The sequence below is a fragment of the Onthophagus taurus genome, chromosome 1, assembly GCF_036711975.1.
Source record: "Onthophagus taurus isolate NC chromosome 1, IU_Otau_3.0, whole genome shotgun sequence".
Classification (NCBI taxonomy): Eukaryota; Metazoa; Arthropoda; class Insecta; order Coleoptera; family Scarabaeidae; genus Onthophagus; species Onthophagus taurus.
In genome coordinates this window covers 34,646,903-34,666,829 of record NC_091966.1, presented here as the reverse complement: position 1 = coordinate 34,666,829, position 19,927 = coordinate 34,646,903, and the positions used below count along the sequence as shown (strand labels likewise).

General features: G+C 32.0%; 1 protein-coding gene across 1 annotated transcript; it reads right to left on the bottom strand.

Annotated features, from left to right (window-relative positions):
• Positions 1–171: 171 nt before the first annotated feature.
• On the bottom strand, positions 172–19,533 carry LOC111425775 (solute carrier family 36 member pathetic). Its single transcript, XM_023060016.2, has 8 exons — positions 19,425–19,533; positions 8,774–8,832; positions 8,637–8,711; positions 8,478–8,579; positions 8,120–8,270; positions 3,269–3,390; positions 2,648–3,202; positions 172–1,162 (listed from the first exon to the last, which is right to left on the bottom strand). The coding sequence occupies exons 3-8, from the start codon at positions 8,696–8,698 to the stop codon at positions 688–690; spliced, it is 1,467 nt and encodes a 488-aa protein (XP_022915784.1). The 5' UTR covers positions 8,699–8,711; positions 8,774–8,832; positions 19,425–19,533; the 3' UTR covers positions 172–687.
• Positions 19,534–19,927: the final 394 nt, after the last annotated feature.

Sequence of the window (19,927 nt, the reverse complement as noted above, 5' to 3'; positions counted from 1 at the left end):
GGTATCGTTATGTTGGTAGTAGACGTTTTTCTGTAGGTGTTGTTGGCTTTAGGCCAAGTGATATCGAGTTAATTTTATCGTTTACTTTATGATAAGATTAATTTATCATTTAGTTTAAGAATTAAAACATAAAATATTGAGGCGAGATTAAAAAAAATAAAGAAAACACGATTTTCTTTGGATTGGACTTTTTATTAGGCCAAAAATTCATTAGGATATTTTGACAAATTTACTTATTTGACATTTTATAAAATGGAGGGAATTCAAACTCTTTACAACCTTCAAAATAACGTTTTAGAAACGTTAAAATTAATAAAAAGTTCAAAATGGAAAAATAACGTGAATGTTTGGAAATAAATTAATTCAATTATGTGTAATAGTAAATAAGGCACATGAATAGTGTGCATAAAGTTTTAGTACAAACCCCAAACTTTTAAACAAATTAAACAAACGCAAATTTTGTGATTTGTACAGAATTAAATTATAATTACAAAATTAAACCTCAATTTTGACTAATTAAAACGTAAGTATTATTCTATTTAAAAAATACAAATGGTTTCAGCAAAACTCGTATGATTCAAAAACATCAAAGTCTTAAATTAATCCCCTTTTCTCATTTTTAAATTATTTACAATTTTAAATACGTATCAAAATTAACTAAATGAAAAACAATCAACCCAAATTAATTTAAAACGTTGTTGTATTTGCAATAGAACTTTCATTAAGTAAGGAAGCAACAGTTACCGACGGTGCTTTCGTATAAACATTAATAATATCTTCGATTGCAGATTTTGAGCCAAAAATTAAAGCTAAAAGCGCAAAAATAACAACTATCGTATTTTTTAAAATTTTCCAATTGAATTTCCCAAAACCTTTATCCCAAAATGTGACCGTTTCAATAAAAACGGGCATCATCAACCCGACTATTGAGAAACAGAAAGCTCCGATAAGTCCGACGAATGGTGTTATTGTTGGAACGGCTATTGCTAAAGCTATACAAATGATGACCATCACTGTACGAAGAATATAATTTGCGAGGAGTGGTTTATTTTGGAAACGATGTTGAACTCCCGTCCATGCAATGTCCAAACAAACGTAGAATTGAAGACCAAACGTAAAGAAAACAGCTAAACCGATTAGGATTTTAACAGCTTGAGCAAGACTGAAAAATAATTTAAGGTAAGAAAAGATAATTATACTCAATTTTTTAATTCGGAGGAGTGTTTTCAAATTGAAGCGCCAAAAAGAAGGGTTGCTATTGGTCAGTTTTAAGCAAAAATTACACTAGAAAAATTCGAGATGTTGCCGGCCGCCTAGAAACATTCGGGTTTTAGTGATAGTGCTAATGTAAAACTAAAAACCCGAAACTTTCTAGTTCTAGGTCTAGTGTTAGTTCTAGTTTTAGTTCAATAAAAATATACAACATAGTAATATCTTATGCTAACTGGCACTACCTACCACTGTCACTAGAACTAATACTAGACCGAGGACTAGAGAGATCAGATTTAGCCGCACGTCACTCAAGACCGCTAAACGCAAATGATTCTAGTTCTAGATCTTGTGTTAGCTCTAGTGATAGTGTAAAACTAGAACTAACACTAGACCGAAAACTAGAAACATTCGGGTTTAGCCGCACGTCTCTCAAGACGGCTAAACAAAATGATTCTAGTTCTAGGTCTTGTGTTAGTTCTAGTGATAGTGCTACTGTAAAACTAGAACTAACACTAGACCGAGAACTAGAAACATTCGGGTTTAGCCGCACGTCTCTCAAGACGGCTAAACCCGAATGATTCTAGTTCTAGCTGTTATGTTAGTTCTAGTGATAGTACTAGTGTAAAACTAGAACTAATACTAGATCCACAACTAGAAACATACGGGTTTAGCCGCACATCTCTCAAGACGGCTAAACCCGAATGATTCCAGTTCTAGTTTTACACTAAAACTAACACAAGACCTAGAACTAGAAACATTCGGATTTAACCGCATGTCTCTCAAGACGGCTAAACCCGAATGATTCTAGCTCTAGGTCTTGCATTAGTTCTAGTGATAGTACTAGTGTAAAACTAGAACTAACACAACACCTAGAACTAGAAACATCCGGATTTAGCCGCATGTCTCTCAAGACGGCTAAACCCGAATGATTCTAGTTCTAGGTCTTGTGTTAGTTCTAGTGGTAGTACTAGTGTAAAACTAGAACTAACACAACACCTAAAACTAGAAACATTCGGATTTAGCCGCACGTCTCTCAAGACGGCTAAACCCGAATGATTCTAGTTCTAGGAATTGTGTTAGTTCTAGTGATGGTGCTAGCGTAAAACTAGAACTAACACTAGACCTAGAACTAGAAAATATCGGACACTGCCTTCCCCGTATTAACAGGTTATTATATTGAGGTTCCAGTGTAATGTCAAATTATATTTATATCTTGCATTTTATGTGGAACAAAGTAAGTAGGTATGCCCTGGTTTTTATTATGTCTAAACAAATAAGTAATTAATTACGTAACTACAGTTTCCTTAAAATCCTCTCTGGTGTTAAATCTCCCGTTAAAAATAGCTTTGAAAAATTACACTGTGTAAACGTAACTTTTCATTTTACTCCTCCGAATTAAAATATAAAATATAGAATGTAAATAAATAATACTTACTATTCATCTTCAGGTAAATTCAAAGTTACCGATCCCAAAACATCATCACCATATTTTAAATAACCCAAAAATCCTAATAAAATATAAATTAACGTAACTCCCGACATTCCTTGATTGAGAACTCCACAAATTCCAACGAAATTTTTTGGTGTTTTCATATTATTTTCTAAAGGCATTACCACTCCAATAGCTTCAATAGCAAATATAGTAATAGCCAAACTAATTGGAAGCGTAGTTATTGGAGACGCTAATCTTCTCTCACTAATTTGTGGAATATCACTAACTAAATAATAAAAAGTAATTCCCAAACCAAGTCCCATGAATACGTTAGCAACCATTGAAACGGGCGCTAAATATTTTAAATTAGGCACGTAAGCCTGTAAGATTAAAGGTATCAATAATGTGACGATGATCAGTCTTAAATTGGTGTCATCATTGTCGCTAAATTTCAATTGATAGTGCGTAAGTACTTGTTCGAAATTCTTGGCGATTATTACTGAGTAACAGCTGCAGGTGGTGAAGTATGTTATAAATAAACCTTGCAGGATGATTTGTCTGAAATTAAAATTAAGGAAAAAGTTAGATTTTTTTGTTATAGTTTAAAATTGAGTGTTAATTTACTTTGCCCAAAACCCTAAATTTCTACTCCATTTCGGCCCTCGTTTACATGCTTCTTCGGCTATTTCAGCAAAACTCATTTTTGTCTTTTTCGTTCTTTTGTATAAATCATGTGCGCAAACAACCTGAAATAAAAAAAAATTGTAGTTTGCGATATTATTATAGAATTTAATGCGAGAATAAAAAATTTTTTAATTAACAATTTCATAATCTGTAATTTTGTCCATAAAAATAGAGGAAGGATGTTTAAGAATGCATAGTTGTTTAATTATACACGAGCACGGTTTTATTTTTGTACCATTCATAGGAAAATGCTATATGAAGTTATTGGATAATAAGACTAACATTCCGGGGATTTCGGCTAATAGATGGTGAAGTAAGCTTTTATTATTATGTCGTGAATGGACTTCACATAAAAATCCGTTTGACTACCTAAATAAAAACGGTTAAAGAATGATAAATTTACACAGCTATGAGCTTAAAAAAGGAATTTATTAAAACTGTCACAATTATCAAGTGAAACTTTTCTTTGGTATGTTGTGGTGCGCTTCCTGAAGGGAGTTCACAAGAAATCAGAGAAAATAATAAAGTTACAACTTTTATGCCGCTGTTTGCAGTGATCGATGACAGAAAGTTACAAGAACCTCGGAAAGGACTACAAATTATCAGTTAATCAATCGTGTTATGGCTCGTTAAGGTTGAAATAAAAATGAATGAAAAATGTTGAATTTAGATGAAAATTAATTTTATTGAGTTAATTAGTATTTTTGCATGAAAATATGTTGATAACAAGACTTTTCAACAAAAGTGTTTACTGATGAAAGAGCCTACTGTTGAACTTCCACTCCTCTAACTTTGCTCGCAAAGTTATTCATCAGCTCATAGAGATGTAGTAAATAGAGATGTAGTAATAGTTGCTGGTTGCAACATCGTTTTGTTCCGTAACGTCTAAATCCACGTCAAAATCATCCACTTCTCTTAAATAATTGGCTCTATTTTCTAATACTTGCAGTGGTCATAATAGAAACCAAAATATTAGAGTTTTGTAACATTATTTGTTGTAGAAATTCCCAACATTATGAGTATAGGGTGTTTCTTATTTTCAAACATCATAATATGTTCCTGTGTGTACTTTTCATAATTGGTTAACAATTTTCACTATAGAAAGAATTAAAATTAGACGACATTGATAATATAAACTTGGAATGTTCACTTGGAAATTCAGGCTTTGAAGATTTAGAATATAATAGGACTCAAAATTGGCAAAAATGGTATGAAATTTAAATAGGCTATACCAACTGAGTGTCGGGTGCCAATACATACACATCGATCTGGATTTCTTTGACAAAAACTGTCAAAAGTCTGATTTTAATCAGTATCACAGATCAGTATGTCGATCGGTTTATTAGCAGCGCCACGCAGCATGCCTACACTAACGCGGATTTGCCTATCGGCATAGTGAGAAATTAGCTGACTTTCTTGATCTAGACCAGTTTTCAAAATCATTGTTAAAAAACAAGCTTGACATTAAGTGAGGAAATAAATTTGTTGAAGGCAGAATGTTTTGGATATTTAAAAATCTAAAGAAATGGTTGTGCTACAACAAAGAAAAGGTTATGCTTATAAAATAGCTGCCATCGCGATATGGAAAGCTGATGGAAAAGTTCGCCCAATAAGCCTTAAAAAGGAACATGACTTATTAGAACTATGTAAAAGCGAATATTCTATTTCCAAAGAATTTCACCATTTTTATACGAATTTACGGAGATGAAGAAGAATTTACGATTAAGGAAGTTTTAAGTAAACTCCAAGATGTATAAAAATATAATCACAAAAAAAACTCTTTCCATCTCTTACTTTATACAGGGTGTGTCAAATGTCTGGAATATAGCCAATAACTGCGTCATTTGTGGTTTTAAAGAAAAATGTTTTAAATAGAAAATTCTTTATTAATTGTGGCGCATTTTTTGGTGATACTTGCTTGTTTACATAGTTCTTTGTTTCGTTGCTATGGCAACCAACATTGTTATTTTAAATGGGATGCATATGTTTTTTTTGCGCATTTTAATAGAGGATAAATCCCTCTACGCGATGAACATATCAAATTATATGGTTGTATTAGAAAAAAATCGCGAAAAAATGCGTTCCCTAAAAATATGAAATCAGCAAATTACAATCAAAGTAGGCCCCGAAATAACGCCGTTGACAGCTTTAAATGTCAAAAAATTGACAGTTTAAACAAATATGGTGCAACTAAGTGAACGATAAAAATCCAAATATTAATAATGTATGGGTACGGTGCAGGTGATAGAAAACGCACTCAAAGTGAAGTTTGTACACTGTTCAATAATATTTTCCCGGATACACAAATTACACAATCCACAGTATCCAAAATATTAAAAAAAAGTTTTAACACCGGAAGTGTTAACCTTCCAAAAAGTTGATGGCCGAAGACAGTTACCAATGACCATACACTATTAATTATTCATAATTGTTGAAACTGTATTTTTTTTAACATTTAAAGCTGTCTTCGGTGCCTACTTTGATAGTAATTAGCTGATTTAAGACTTTCAAAAAACGCATTTTTCTTGTTTTTTTTCTTATACAACCATATGATTTGATATGTTCATCGTATAGAGGGACTTATCCTCTATTAAAATGTGAAAAGTATGAAATCAAAGTATGAAAAAAAATATATGCATCCCATTTAATATAACAATTTTGGTTGTCATAGCAACGAAACAAAAAACAATACAAACAAGCAAATATCGCCAAAAAATGCGCCATGATTAATAAAGAAACTTGTATTTGAAGCATTTTTCGAATTATTGAAGCTAAGTTATTGGCTATATTCCAGACATTTGACACACCCTGTATATGTGCTTGTTGTTCAATAAAGTTTTTCCGTAAAACCATCGTTTATTTTTTAACCTGCCTTTTAAAATGTGCTGAAAATTGAAGATACTATTTACTCAAACCTCTATTTTCAGAGTTATTGCATTTTGGCAGTAACGTTATGAAGTTTCGTAACCAGAGAGGCAAGGTTCATCATATTTTCGTCTTGATAGATAAAGAGAAAAGTTAATAAAATTAATGCACAAAGAACTCTGTCAGAGCCGTATAATGACTTTGAATGTTGGGACTTCGGATTTAGTTATTCTAACAGTTTAATAATTCCAAATCCAGAAATATGCAATAAATCAGATCTATAACGCTAAGAACTAACAGCGACATATTTCGTGTAGAATGTGATGATACCAACTTCAATAATAGATATGCTCAATTCGAAATTTTTAGGGGATTAATAGTTATTGGTATGAGAATCATTTATTAATGGTAAATGATTATGACGCCGTATCAAAACTTGAGATTCATAAAAAGAACGATTTTAAAAAAATTGTTACATACAACCAAATCATACGTCAACAAATTGAAGAAGAAAGGTCAGATTATTGGCTCTGGGTGCAATTTTTATTTTTTTGTGTTCACCTTTCAACTGAACCTTAACGGCACAATGCAGAGATCTAGTTGATGAACTGGTATTCGCTGCAACTGCCGTTGGCCAGGAAGACATCAACCCAAGCCTGCATACCAGCCAAGTCGATGACACATACGACTTTATTGTTGTTGTTGTAACAGACGTTGTTAGATGGGTGATAACTTGGCGATGACGAATACAACAATCTCTTAACCCGTGCCTTGAACGATCCAGGTTACCAGCCACGATAGAGCCGCCATTACCGCTGCAATCGTTACCTGATAATCCAGTCAGCATCCTTTTATGAATTCGGGACAGCGATCTATCTAGTCAGCAAGCTTCAACAGAAACTATAGCAGAAATAAAATTAAGTAGATGCACCTGGTGTAGAATGTAGAAGATCTCTATGAGTTATTCCAATAAACTGCAAAGTGGATTCAGCAACATCAATGAAACAATAACCAACATCACAGCCCTTCATTGCCTCAAGAAATTCATCCGGGATATAATAATACTCCAAAAACTATTTATATTCCATGTTCTGTAGCATAGTTAATTTTGAAGGCAAAAGTACTTGATCAAAAGGCTTCCCTTAGAATGCAGATAAATTTTTACAACTTCAGCTGTGGTTATTGGTGAAATTAAGTCAAAAAGAATGTATAATTAACTGCAGTGTAATGCTCTAAAACAAGTAATTCACTAGGAGATCATTTTTCCAGCATTCTTGATAACAGAATTTTTGGTAGTATTGAGAAGGTAGTGAGAAAAACTTTTATAGTGATGAATTCAGGTAAAAAAATACGCAACGATTTTAGAAAGTAAGGGAAGATTGAAAAATTGGAGAAAAGATATTTTCTTGATAGAAAAATTTGAGATGGTATTCATAGATCAAAGATGTTTACAACACTTGTATAAGATAGATATCTTGCAAAGAAATCATCATTCGAATATTCATATAAAAATCAATAAATCAATCAAGGTTCATGAATGAGTTAGTTTCATGGCTGTTTTTGTTGTCACTTTTTGGCACGTTTTAGATTTTACCTTATTTTTTATTCCTTCAAGGCTATTAAGTTATTATTACCTGATATAAAATAAATAGAAAGTGAAAGCAATTTGTGCAAGTGTGGAGTCCATACCATTAAAAGTTAATTTAAACGACCTTCCCCTAATGGCCAGAAAAATTAAACATATTTTAAAATAAATTTGTAGTCAAACGAAGCGTTTTATAAATAGGACATATTATAAATCTTTCTGATAATAAAAAAAGGGTGTAATAAAAAGTTATCAAGTTAGCAACAAGGTGTAAAAAATATGAACATTTATGTAATGGAGGAATTTGAAGTGTTACAGTAATTTAAATTATTTACACTTACCAATACATATGAACAATGCGTACAAACTATGGCTACAGCTATTGTTGCAAATATACCAACAACTAAACCAGCCGCTTGAAAAGCGGCCCCCATAGCTAAGATTCCGGTACCTAGAGAGGCTTTTAATAGATGTGTGAGGGTATCACAGTCACTAAAAAAGAATTATAATTCATAAAAATATTATTAAATAGTATTAATTTATTCTTTTTAATGAATTTAGGCCAAGTTTGAATTAAAATAATCTAAGCAAGATAAGAAAGCAAACACTTTTTTGCTTGAACCTACTTTCAAATTGAAAAATAATGTGGTCTTAAAATCTTTTTTAAAAGGGTTCATTTAAGATGAAATAAATACTTACGATACAGGGTGTTCTAAATCCCTAGCTTTAAAAGGATCGAATTCCCCATTGAGAGCTTTTGCGGCTTCCGAACTATTAGGATACATATAAACGACATCATGTCTACAAAATTACAACAATAATTAATTTTTTTTTATTATTACATTTTTTATAACTCACTTCGTCCCATTTTTTTCTCCAGGTAAAAATGTATCTAATTCTGTAGATTGGTTCTTCTCCATTTTTTTCTTATTTCTGAAAGGTAATTATCTTTAACTTCGTAAAATCGTTTTGGCAATCTTAGAAATGCTACTTACTGTAATTTTATATCTTAGTTTGAAAGTTTCCTTTGTTAAATTCTTAAGGCTTCAACATTCTACAAAAAAAGAATAAAAAAAGAATTACTCGTCTATATGGAAATTGTTATAAATTGAGAGAAGTGTTTCGATCTAAATAACGGCTGTTAAAGAACTGTTTAGTTTGGTATTCAAAACTATATTGACCTTTGTGTCACTGCTGATGTCTCTTTATATTTTTAGGTTTTCGAAAAACAACTCGTTATCCGTTTTACAAATTCTTTCCGCTTTTCAACAAGCTAAACTCGTCATCGTGCTCTTTCACGTGTACCATTTTTTTTGTAAGGTCAAAAGTTAACTTTGAAATGGTAGTTTTATTTTTTGTTAGATATTTTAAACGCGTTCGTCTTATTAACATTCCTTTTTATGATCGAATAAATCTCAACAATCAATTTTTTGATGTATGTGACGTATCCAGAAATAATTATGGTGTATTGTTGTGTGGGTTATTAAACGTAAATGATCTTTACGACTTTCTTCATTATTATTTATCTTATCTTAAACACATGCCTTTTGCCTTATTAAATAAATCAATTCCAATCTTGGGTTTATTATCGTTTAATGGCACGTTATTGACATTTAACTTATTCGCATGTCATTAACCATTAATTACTTTCGTAACTATCGTTTTCAGGGTTAAAGTATGTTTATCAACAGATTATTCATCTATTTTAATGACAGGTTTTTAAGATTTTTACGAACTTGTGAAAATATTTGTTTTGTGAAATAGATATTTAGCAAATTAGTTATAATAATGTTTAAGCAGTAAAATAAACTAAAGATTAAAGGAAGAGGCTGATTGGTCCGCCTATTTAACATGCAATTAGTTGTATTAGAAGATAGCGATGAAAAGATAACAACACGACGAAAATTACAATTATCAACGATTAAATCTCGTCTCGTCGATGTTATTATATTAATTGATGCCACTTATAAAGAAGCTATTGGTACTGTAAAAGTTCCTTTTTATATCAAACGGACGAAAATAAGGTTTAAAAGTGCTGATACAAAAAGAAATAAATAAAATGTAGGGTGTAATAAATCCCAGGAATGAGTGAGTTTATAAAGAAAAGTTTTTGATTAACAATGTCGCATGTTTTGCAGTTGGCGTATCGTTTATTGTACATATTGAAGCAAATATTATTCTTTATGTTTTGATAGAATACACTTTTCTGTATGCGTTGAGCCTATCCAACAACTTGTGTCTAAAAATAAATTTGAACATAATAAATTAAATGTCCATTTAATTTTTAAGTAATAGTGAAATAGTTTGTGAACTATTTAACAAATTACTCATAGTGCAATCAATTCCTCTCTCCGCATAATGCTAACTACTTAGAGATGTTTAACTGGTTACTGTAATCGGAGGCCTACATCTTCAACGAAAAAAAAAAAGAAAAGAAGAAGCATAATAGAAGCGTGTTAAGCATGATGCTCTTAATAGAAAAGTCTGCTGATTAGATGAATATTCTAAAATCCAGAAATGTAATCTATGTAATTTGAAGCGTAAAGGAAAGGAATGATCCTCACTAAGCAATGACAATACTGCAATTCTTCTCCATATCTTTCAAAAAAAAAATTCCGCGATCCATCACATTATCTGCAAACTTGTTTAAAAAACGAATTAAGATCACATTTCTCATTTTACTTATGGGGGTCAGCCCAATTTTTTTCAAAATTGAGTTCACTTCAAAACTGTATTTTTCAAAACGGTGACCACGATATTTTGAAATCTTTTCAAATTTGTACGACTTATTCTGTACTTCTGTACTTACGTAGGCACTTTGCAAACTAGGATAATTCTAATTTAGAATTCACGAAAAAATCTTCAACACGATACCAAAACATAATTGAAAATCCAACAAATATGGATCGTCAAAAAAAAAAGTGAAAGAAAAGAACGTTCACACGGGATGACTTCCTTGACGCAGAAGAAGCAAGATGTTACAACCTTGCAGCTCAATAAAATTGTAATTGGATCTACCAAAAACAACAAGTTATATAAAAACTGTTTTAGTTACAAAAAATTGTTCTACCGCCGTGTTCTACCTAGTCAAAGGTTTTGCCAAAATCTATAGAGGCTATGTACAAGGGAAAGTTGTACTCAATTCCATAATCTGGTTAATCGCTTGGAGACCATCAAGGTGGAGATGAAAGCGACAATTCGGACGAAGCACTTCAAATCCTTAACATACCAGTGACGCGGCATATCAATAAGCCGATCATATTTACAAGACCATCTGCAGGCCGATAGTGGAATATGCAACGTTGACGCATCTAGAGGAGCCTTATATCATTTAGAAGTAGCGGAAAGATCTGCTCTTTAGATGCACACGAATCTGACATCCCCAAAACCCACTCTTCAATCCCAGCAACTTCCTCCTATATAATCTTGCTCAAATTCCTCCAATCTCCGTATACAATCTTTATCCCACAATGTTGCCATCAACTTCCTTATTGTTTATATACATTTATTTCTTTTATTCTTGTTATAATTATTTTTTGTTGGGCTAAATAAATTTTGTTCTCGCTTGGAGATGGTCTAAAGTTGATTTTACCTCCTCATTTTGACACTCTTCCAGCATAGTTGTAATTCTTCTTTTAATCACCTTTGAAAAAAGTTGTCTTATCGCCCTAATTGTTTATATCCACTTTATCTTCTATTTTATGAATTAATACCATTTGCGATCCTTTCCATTGTGTTGGAATCCTTATATCAGTTATGATGTTGTTGAATTTTTCAATTTCAATCATATTGTGTAGTATGCAATTGTTTGCAAACATATGTTTGTTAGACTGGAAAAAATTTGGTTGGACTTATTAATATTTGTTCTCGTTCATGTAAAAAATGCCAATTCGTTTTTATCCTTAGTATCCAGGCTTTCCCCATCACACATTTTTCCTTAGCTTTTAGTTAAGTCGTTAGTCATTTTATGTACTAGATTATCTTGATAATGTTTGGTACCTTCTCTTATTCACTTTCTTGTGAACTTTCTCAGTTGGCAAAATTCTACTTTAATTTCGTCCTTTTGAGTATTCACTCTAGACGTTATCGTCCAAAAAGAAAGCAGAATATGTTATAAAGCATCTCCTTAGCATCTTTGTAGTATTATTAAAATGAAGTTAGGGATAATGTAAAAGTTTTTCTTTGACGAAGATCTGTTCATAAAACAAAATTGGCCGATTTACGTATTTTAATTAATAATATGACAGACTTGGCTATTGCTAAATGTGCCAATACGTTCTTTTTACTTAAAATGGTGTATTTGCTTTTTTCCAAGTTGAAATTGTTTATCTTCATTTTGAAATTGTTTATTCTTATTTTGAAATTGTTTATTCTCATTTTAAAATTGTTAGTTCCCATTTTGAAATTGTTTGCTTCCAATCTGAAGTGGTTACTTCCCGATTTGAAGTTGTAAAGGTATAGTTTATGAATGTATGTTTGCTTCACATTAACTTAACCGAAGGCTAACATAATATCTTAGCTAACAAGAAAGAGTAAATTCTTAATTAACGTTACGTTAAACCTCGATTAACTTGATAAACATTCAAGTTTGTTGATAAATGAATGAAAATTTGATTTCGTACCAAAGCTTCCAAAGTAGTATTTTTGCCACTTTTATTACTATTAGCAGCGACGTTCCATAAAGCAATTACCAAATTTTAACATTTGAGTTTTAACTGGTTAACAGTATTAACCGAACTTATACGTTTAAATCGTGGTTAAATATAGTGACGTTAATCGCCAATTTCTACATGGAGATATTTGAGGAAGAAGCGTTAAGGAAGAGTTGTATGGCTTCGTTATTTGGATGATACCTTTGTTGTGAATCACCAAAAATGAAAACAGAAGCTGCAAAACAATTACCTTTCCTGGATGTTTTGGTCAATAAGAAGTAAGATGGGAGCATGGAACTGGGAGTGTATCGGAAGAAGACACGCATAAACAGGTATCTACAGGTTTCGTCCCATCACCGTCCACAACAAAAGAGGTCAGAGAACCTATCCTTGTTCTACTGAACAGAAAGGATATGCGACGAAACGAATTTAAGGAAAAAAGAAGGATTTCTAGAAAGTGTACTCCAGAAGAACGGCTACACTCTGAGGGATATCCAGCGAGTCATCAAGCAATGCAAGTCTTACCTACTTGAGGTGCGGTCAGAACAAACTAATCCCATTAAAGGGAGCAAGAGTCTATCGGCTATCATGCAGATATCTGACAGATTTCTTAACTGAATTGAGTTTGCTTTGAGAGTCTCTACAACTCCTCATTTTTTATTCGATCTGACCATTTGATTTTTAATATTAACTCCATACAATAGAACCTATTTAAGTTAATGTTATATACATTACGATTTTATTGTTTCTTGTTATATGTGGGCTGTTCCATACCTCTCTCAGCATTGCAAAGGCTCCTCTGGCTTTATTTGTGATTTCGAATGTCTCCTTCGGTGCTTCGTATGTTGGTTACTACTCTGTCTAGGCAAGTGATCTCCTGAACGTCTTCTAGTTGTGTATTGTCTATTGTAAACCTTCGTTGGTTGGGTTGGGTTTGCATATCATTGAAAGTATGCGCTACCAGGCATATGTCATCTGCATAACCTATTTATAGTCGTTGTTGAAGTAATCCCCATGTTGTCTCCTCGTTGTTGGTGATTTGTGGTATTTATGATCAAGTTTAGTGCTATGTTGAAATACGATCCAGCAATCGGTAGTCGTAGAACATTGTCACAAAAAAGGATACATATTGAAATATAGATAAGATCAAGGTGCTACTTAGAGTTGAAAATTATTGCCAAAGGATGACAAGATAGGCGAAAGAGATCCATCAGCATGGGAATAATATGAATTGAGAAGACGGTTGAGAATTAAACCGCAACATGAAAATGCCAATTAACTCGACGAAGGCTTCTCCACCCGATTAGACAAAATACTTAGTTGACAATTAGTCAGTCATTAGTTTTAATCTATTAGAACTGCTGTTAGTTGTAGTTTTAGTGCAATTAACACAATTATTTTCAAAACTCAATCCAAATTTTAAATATTTATTCCACCCTGTATTTATTTAACAACAAGTTTTTTTATATATTTTTTCTCGTTATCGTTTTAATATCGTATGACACCCAGATATAAATGCGGTTCATTCACTACGTATACTACATGAAAACAGATTAAATTACACTGGTTTTTAAAGAAAAATATATTTTTTATATTATATATTACAAAAAAAGCATATTTTCGAAATGAGTGGTAAAATAAATCAATCCCATTTATCTATTTGATTAAAAAGAGATAAAGCTGAGAACGATAAGGATTTGAAAAAATTAATAAATACATTTTGCTACGTTGCCTCATTCCTTTTCCTAGTTTAGCTTACATAACTTGGAAAATGACGCAAAAACTTTTAAAAAACGTTTTAGAATTTACCTCGCTACCTTTTAGAAATAACTCGGTTAAGGCTTTTACGTTTTCTATTTGCCAAGACTTTTTGATCTTCAAGTTTAAGGTTAAAGTTTTGAGATTATTTTCGGCTTCTAAAAATATAAAGGACACACCTCCAACAAAAAAAAAATGATAAATTAAAAAACAAGAAATAAATGTTTATATGTTTATTTTAATCAGGTTTCGATTATTAATTTTGTGACGTTGCCAAAAATAACATACGATTTTTAATATTTTTAAAACACTTTTTGTTCCTTAATCTGATCGATTTAAAAGATGAGAAATGAGAAATAAAAACATCCATCTAATCAAATTAAGATTTAATTATGATTTCTAAGTTAATTAACTCAAAGTTCATTGACATTATCTAAAAAAATCAGGTCATCAACTAAGTAGGCTAAATTTGTTTCGATTTTGTGAGAATAGAAGTCAATTAACGAATAAAATCGATGGACCTCATTGAATAATTCACTTCAATAAATAACTTTATTAAGTACTGTAAAACCTCGATATAACGGACTAATATGAAGAAATGCGTATCCGTTTTAGACAAAAATCTAGACTCTGAAGACGCACATAAACCCCAAGTTTTCTAGTTCTAGGTCTAGTGTAAGTTCAATGAAAAATATAGAACAATCTAACGTTGAATAATAACTAAAATTAGAACTAACACTAGAACTAGAAACATTTGGGTTTAGCCGTCTTAAGGTCTAGTGTTAGTTCTAATGCTAGCGTTAGTTCTAGTATTAGTTCCGCTAAACCCGAATGTTTGTAGTTCTAAGTTTAGTGCTACTTCCACTTTTAGTTCAATAAAAATATACAACAATTTAGCGCTATATAACAATTAAAACTAACACTAGACCTAGAACAAGAAAGTCTCGGGTTTAACTGTGCGTCTTCAAATTACATCTTTAAAACAAATTGACTAAAAAAACGTGCATGCTAACATTTTGTTGCTGGCTATAGTATGTTGGTCCCTGCCGTTGTTAGTTCGAATATTTTCTTCTAAACCTGCACATGATATTCTTTTTGCATTTTACTTTCTATTTTGTTTTTGCCCAAAAGACTCAGCTTTTGCACTTATGATGCCATGTTTCTGCACACGACATTTTCTTCTACAAATGATCATAATGTTGTTCCTACCTTTCAGTCTTTCTTCGTTTTGATAATACGAAATACTGTTTTATGCCCGCACTTTCTGTCCATTATATTTTGTTTATCATAATATATTACTTCTCAGCATTAATATTTTGTTTCCGTCCAAAAGATCTTTTTCTGCACCTAATATTTTGGCTGTGCCTATGATATCTTACTTCTGCACATAATATTGAGAATCAACCCAAGTAGTAGGCTAGTAGCAGACCTGTGTTAAATATACAAATGAATGGTGAAATAATCAGTTTAGTGCAGAAATCCAAATGCATAGGGTTAAGAATAGATAATACGTTTAGATACAGATCGCAGATTGGCTATTACATCAAAAATGCTTATTCTTATTTGAGGTATTTGGACTTTATCCTCATCGAGCTTATCTTACGGTGGATCTGAAAAAGCAACTGTGTGAGTCTTTTGTTCTATCCCAGTTTAATTATATGGCGCCACTCTACCACCTGGATGTTGATGTGGTGACTTCTAACCGCATACAGAGAGTGCAAAACAGTTGTCAGAGGTATATTTATGATATCAGAAAATTTGATAGAATTACTCATAAGCTGAAAGATATAAAATGATTGTCAGTGAAACAAAGAAGAGATTTTCATAGCTTATGTCTCTTCCATAAAATTATAATCTCATGTAAGTTCGAATATCTGTATAAGAAAATTAAGTTCAAATCGGCGACAAACCCATATGTTACGAGATTAAACAATCTTATATATCCACCAAAATATCGGAAGTCTCTATTTGAAAGAAGCTTCAGAGTAGATAATAAATGCCGGTTCTGGACCGGAAGTCAATCCCCCATCCCCCTAATCCCCCATGACGTCACTTCCGGTGTCATCCCACTTCCGGTATCTTGTCACTTCCGGTGTCATCTTCAACCCCATGTTAGTGCCCTAATGGTCCCTTCAACCCCTTCATCCCCTATTAGTGCCCTATTAGCCTCCTTCTACCCCATCACCCCCTTCAACCCCATGTTAGTGTCCTAATGGCCCCCTTCATCCCCCTATTAGTGCCCTATTGGTCCCCTTCAACCCCATCACCCCCTATTAGTGCCCTATTGGCCCCCCTTCAACCCCATGCTAGCGCCCTAATGGCTTCCTACTACCCCGGTTCGGGGTTGAAGGGACCATTAGGGCACTAACATGGGGTTGAAGATGACACCGGAAGTGACAAGATACCGGAAGTGGGATGACACCGGAAGTGGGATGACACCGGAAGTGACGTCATGGGGGATTAGGGGGATGGGGGATTGACTTCCGGTCCAGAACCGGCATTTATTATCTACTCTTCAGCTATCACATTTACAAATCTTATAGTAAATTGCCAAATGGCATGCGTACTCTGAGCTTAGCACATTCAGGAAGAGTTCGATGCGGATTGAGGTTTCAGTAGCAAGGGGGAGAATAATATCTGATGCTAGGATATTTACTGTTGGCATGTTGGGATTTGTGAAGGCAGTATAAATTTTTTGCTTTAGTTGATTAAGTATTTTATAATTAATTTTATTTTTCTTTTATTTTCGTTCTCATGTTTTCTTTTTTGCTTAATTTTTGTTTTTTTTTTGCAACCAACTGGGTTGGTATGAGCAGACATTGTCTGGAACTCGCCCATTCTTGTGTTCCTTCTTTAATTTATATTATGAAATAGAAATATGTAGAATGTTATTTGCATTGTGGAAGGTGTAATAAAGATATATTATTATTATCATATTTTCTTCTGCAAATGATCATACTCATTGTAGAAACTTGCAGTAAAAAATGTAATAACTAAAGTGGCTAAAAGAAAATCCTGGAAATAATTTTCATTTTTCTAAGATGGACGCTATCTCGTTTTCTCGGAATTTCTTAGTAAGGAGTGATTTCCGAGATACAGTACTTTACATGCTTATTGGTACATCTAAAATTGTGATTCTGTTCAAGATCTATTCTTCTGCAAATAACCACCAATACAGTTTCTGCTAAAATATTACTTCTACTAAGTATGTTTTGTTTCTCGTCATAATATTTTCTTCTGTACCTGTAAAAATGCTATTTGTTTTCACCTATAATTAATTTAATACTTAATTTTGCTTCTAAGTCATAACCATCATTGGTTCTACAACCCTGAAAGGGTCTTGACCTGCTTAAGGATTGTGATTTATCACTTTGAGTGTCCTCGCATCTCTCGCCACCTGGTCCATATATCTCGTCTTTGGCCTGTCTCTCAGTCTCTGTGCTACCGGTGTTTGTCTGACTATTTGTTTCGTTGGTTCTACCTCTTTCATCCGTTCCACATGTGCTATCCATCTCAGTCTTCCAATTTTTATAGTTATCACTATATCCGGCTCTTGTATTCTTGATACAATTCATGGTTAAAACGTCTGCGCCAGTGTCTCTGTTCTTGAATTCCTCCACATATGTGTCTAACTATCTTTTTTTCAAACGTTCCCAGCAATCATCTTCAAACTTCTTAAAATTTTGAGTTTATTCTATTGGTGAAAATACTGAAGATGATAAAAAGCTTGACATAACAGTTTATAATACCTTGGAGATTGGTGACTCTGGATTATCGATCCAATGAAGATACAACATCATACCCAATCTATACTATTCTAGGCTACACGAACATACATCATGTTTAAGAAAAACACAATTGTTTCAAGAAAGCTGGTATTAATTTTTTTATTGAACCGTGCGTCTTCAGACAATTTGGCGGAATACCCCGAGTTAGATTCTATCTATGAGCGCCAACATTTATATTTAAATATACTAATGTATTAAATAGATAATATTTTGTCCGTTATATCCGAGGTTCGTTATATCGTGGTTTTACTATAGTTAAGGAATAAAAATTGTCTTATAGAGACTATTAAAAACGCGTCAGCGAAACGTAAACTTTTTTTATTGTTATCGTTAAAACTATTTTGCCGATGTCTACAAAACGAATTAACCAAGTTAAACTTACTTATTAAGTCACACTTTCTTTATTAATTTATCTGTTTCAAAGGACAATTTATTTCTAGACGCCAAAAATTGAATTATAACAACATTAAAATTGAAATATAAAAAAATTATTATTGATCAATTTATAAGACGTAAAAAAGTAATCAATCAAGTTGGAGGTCGTTTTATTTACGTTCATGATTCTTAAACAAAGTTTAGTAACGCATAAAAAGTGTGTTTAATAAATAGCCGGCTTTTAACACGCACTATTTAAGAGATTTCATAATACAATTTTATTTCCTTTTTTTGTGTTATTTGTTAATTTTTTGAAATTTTTTTTTTTCCATTACGTATCACGTCCGTGAAGTTATTTTTAAATTTCAAAGAAAAATAAATAGTAAAAGAAAAATGACGCAATCATTTCGAACCTGTTTCTAATACGAAATTAGTGTAATTTGTATGTATTTACATAAATATTATGAAGAAATTGGTTTATTGAATTTTTTAGTTGTTTAAAAGTGAATATTGAAATTTTAATTGAATAAAGTTCAAGTTTAAAGTTGAAATTTAGAATTTCAAATTTTTTTGCATAAATATTTATAACATAATCTTCTTGCATTATTTTTTTAATTTATTTTTAAATAAATTAATTTATATTCCGGTATTTTTTTTGCGGGGGTATTGATGTGATGGAGAGCTTTTTGCTGATGCAACTTTAATGCTACGTATTACATCATGAAAATGAAAACGTTCCAAAATAAGTAAGTTAATGTTGAATCAATCACGTCGTTTTAAAACGTTTTTGATTTTATTTTTGAATAAAATGGCACGTGCAAACCACGTGGCATGAAAATAGGTTATGTACCAATCCTAGTTACTCTCTAAAAATACTATTGCATCGCTACAAACAAACGATTGTAACTCAAAAAATCTTTATAATAAAAATAAGTAAATTAAAAAAGTTATTATAAGAAAATAACAAAAAATTAATAAGTGAAACAAACTTAATTTGAAATTGTCTTCAAAGAAAAATGATTTATAACAAAATTATTATTAATGACTTTTTATAAATAATACTATACACTTACCAAATATTTTAGTAAAATCCTTAATTTATTTTTTAAGTTTTTAAGTAACACAACACCACCTGGCACGCGATGAGACCAGTTTCGAGACACAACTGTAAAAGTGCTTGGGTGCATCAATGTCCGTTTGTATACTTTTTTTGCGCATGATCATACGTATCAAAAACACTTATGGAGGGATTTAATAAAATTCTTATCGTGCAATACTTTCCCATTAGATGAAGCAACATTAAAAAATATGTTGATATTTCCAAATTTATTGTGTATTTTAAAAATTTTGAAAAAACACTTGTTAAAAAAAATGGTTAATACTTTACTAAATACTGTTTGGTTAGCGTTTGAAATGTAACGGTTTCTTTCCTATTGAGTAAATATGTCCTCATCCCACAAATGAAAGGAAAACCAAGGAATATAATTAATCTGAAATATTCTATTACATATATGCAGGGATGTTGAAAGGAGGACGATCTTTTTAATGACCCAAAACTAATGTTTACATAATATAA

What these genes read in the sequence shown, in the direction of transcription:
- LOC111425775 (XM_023060016.2), bottom strand. Translation starts at nt 8,698, where the DNA reads ATGGAGAAGAACCAATCTACAGAATTAGATACATTTTTACCTGGAGAA. An exon ending in CGCATTGTTCATATGTATTG is followed by an intron (nt 3,391 to 8,119) that starts GTAAGTGTAAAT and finishes TTTTTATTTCAG; the next exon opens with GTTGTTTGCGCACATGATTT. An exon ending in AATTTAGGGTTTTGGGCAAA is followed by an intron (nt 3,203 to 3,268) that starts GTAAATTAACAC and finishes TTTTAATTTCAG; the next exon opens with ACAAATCATCCTGCAAGGTT.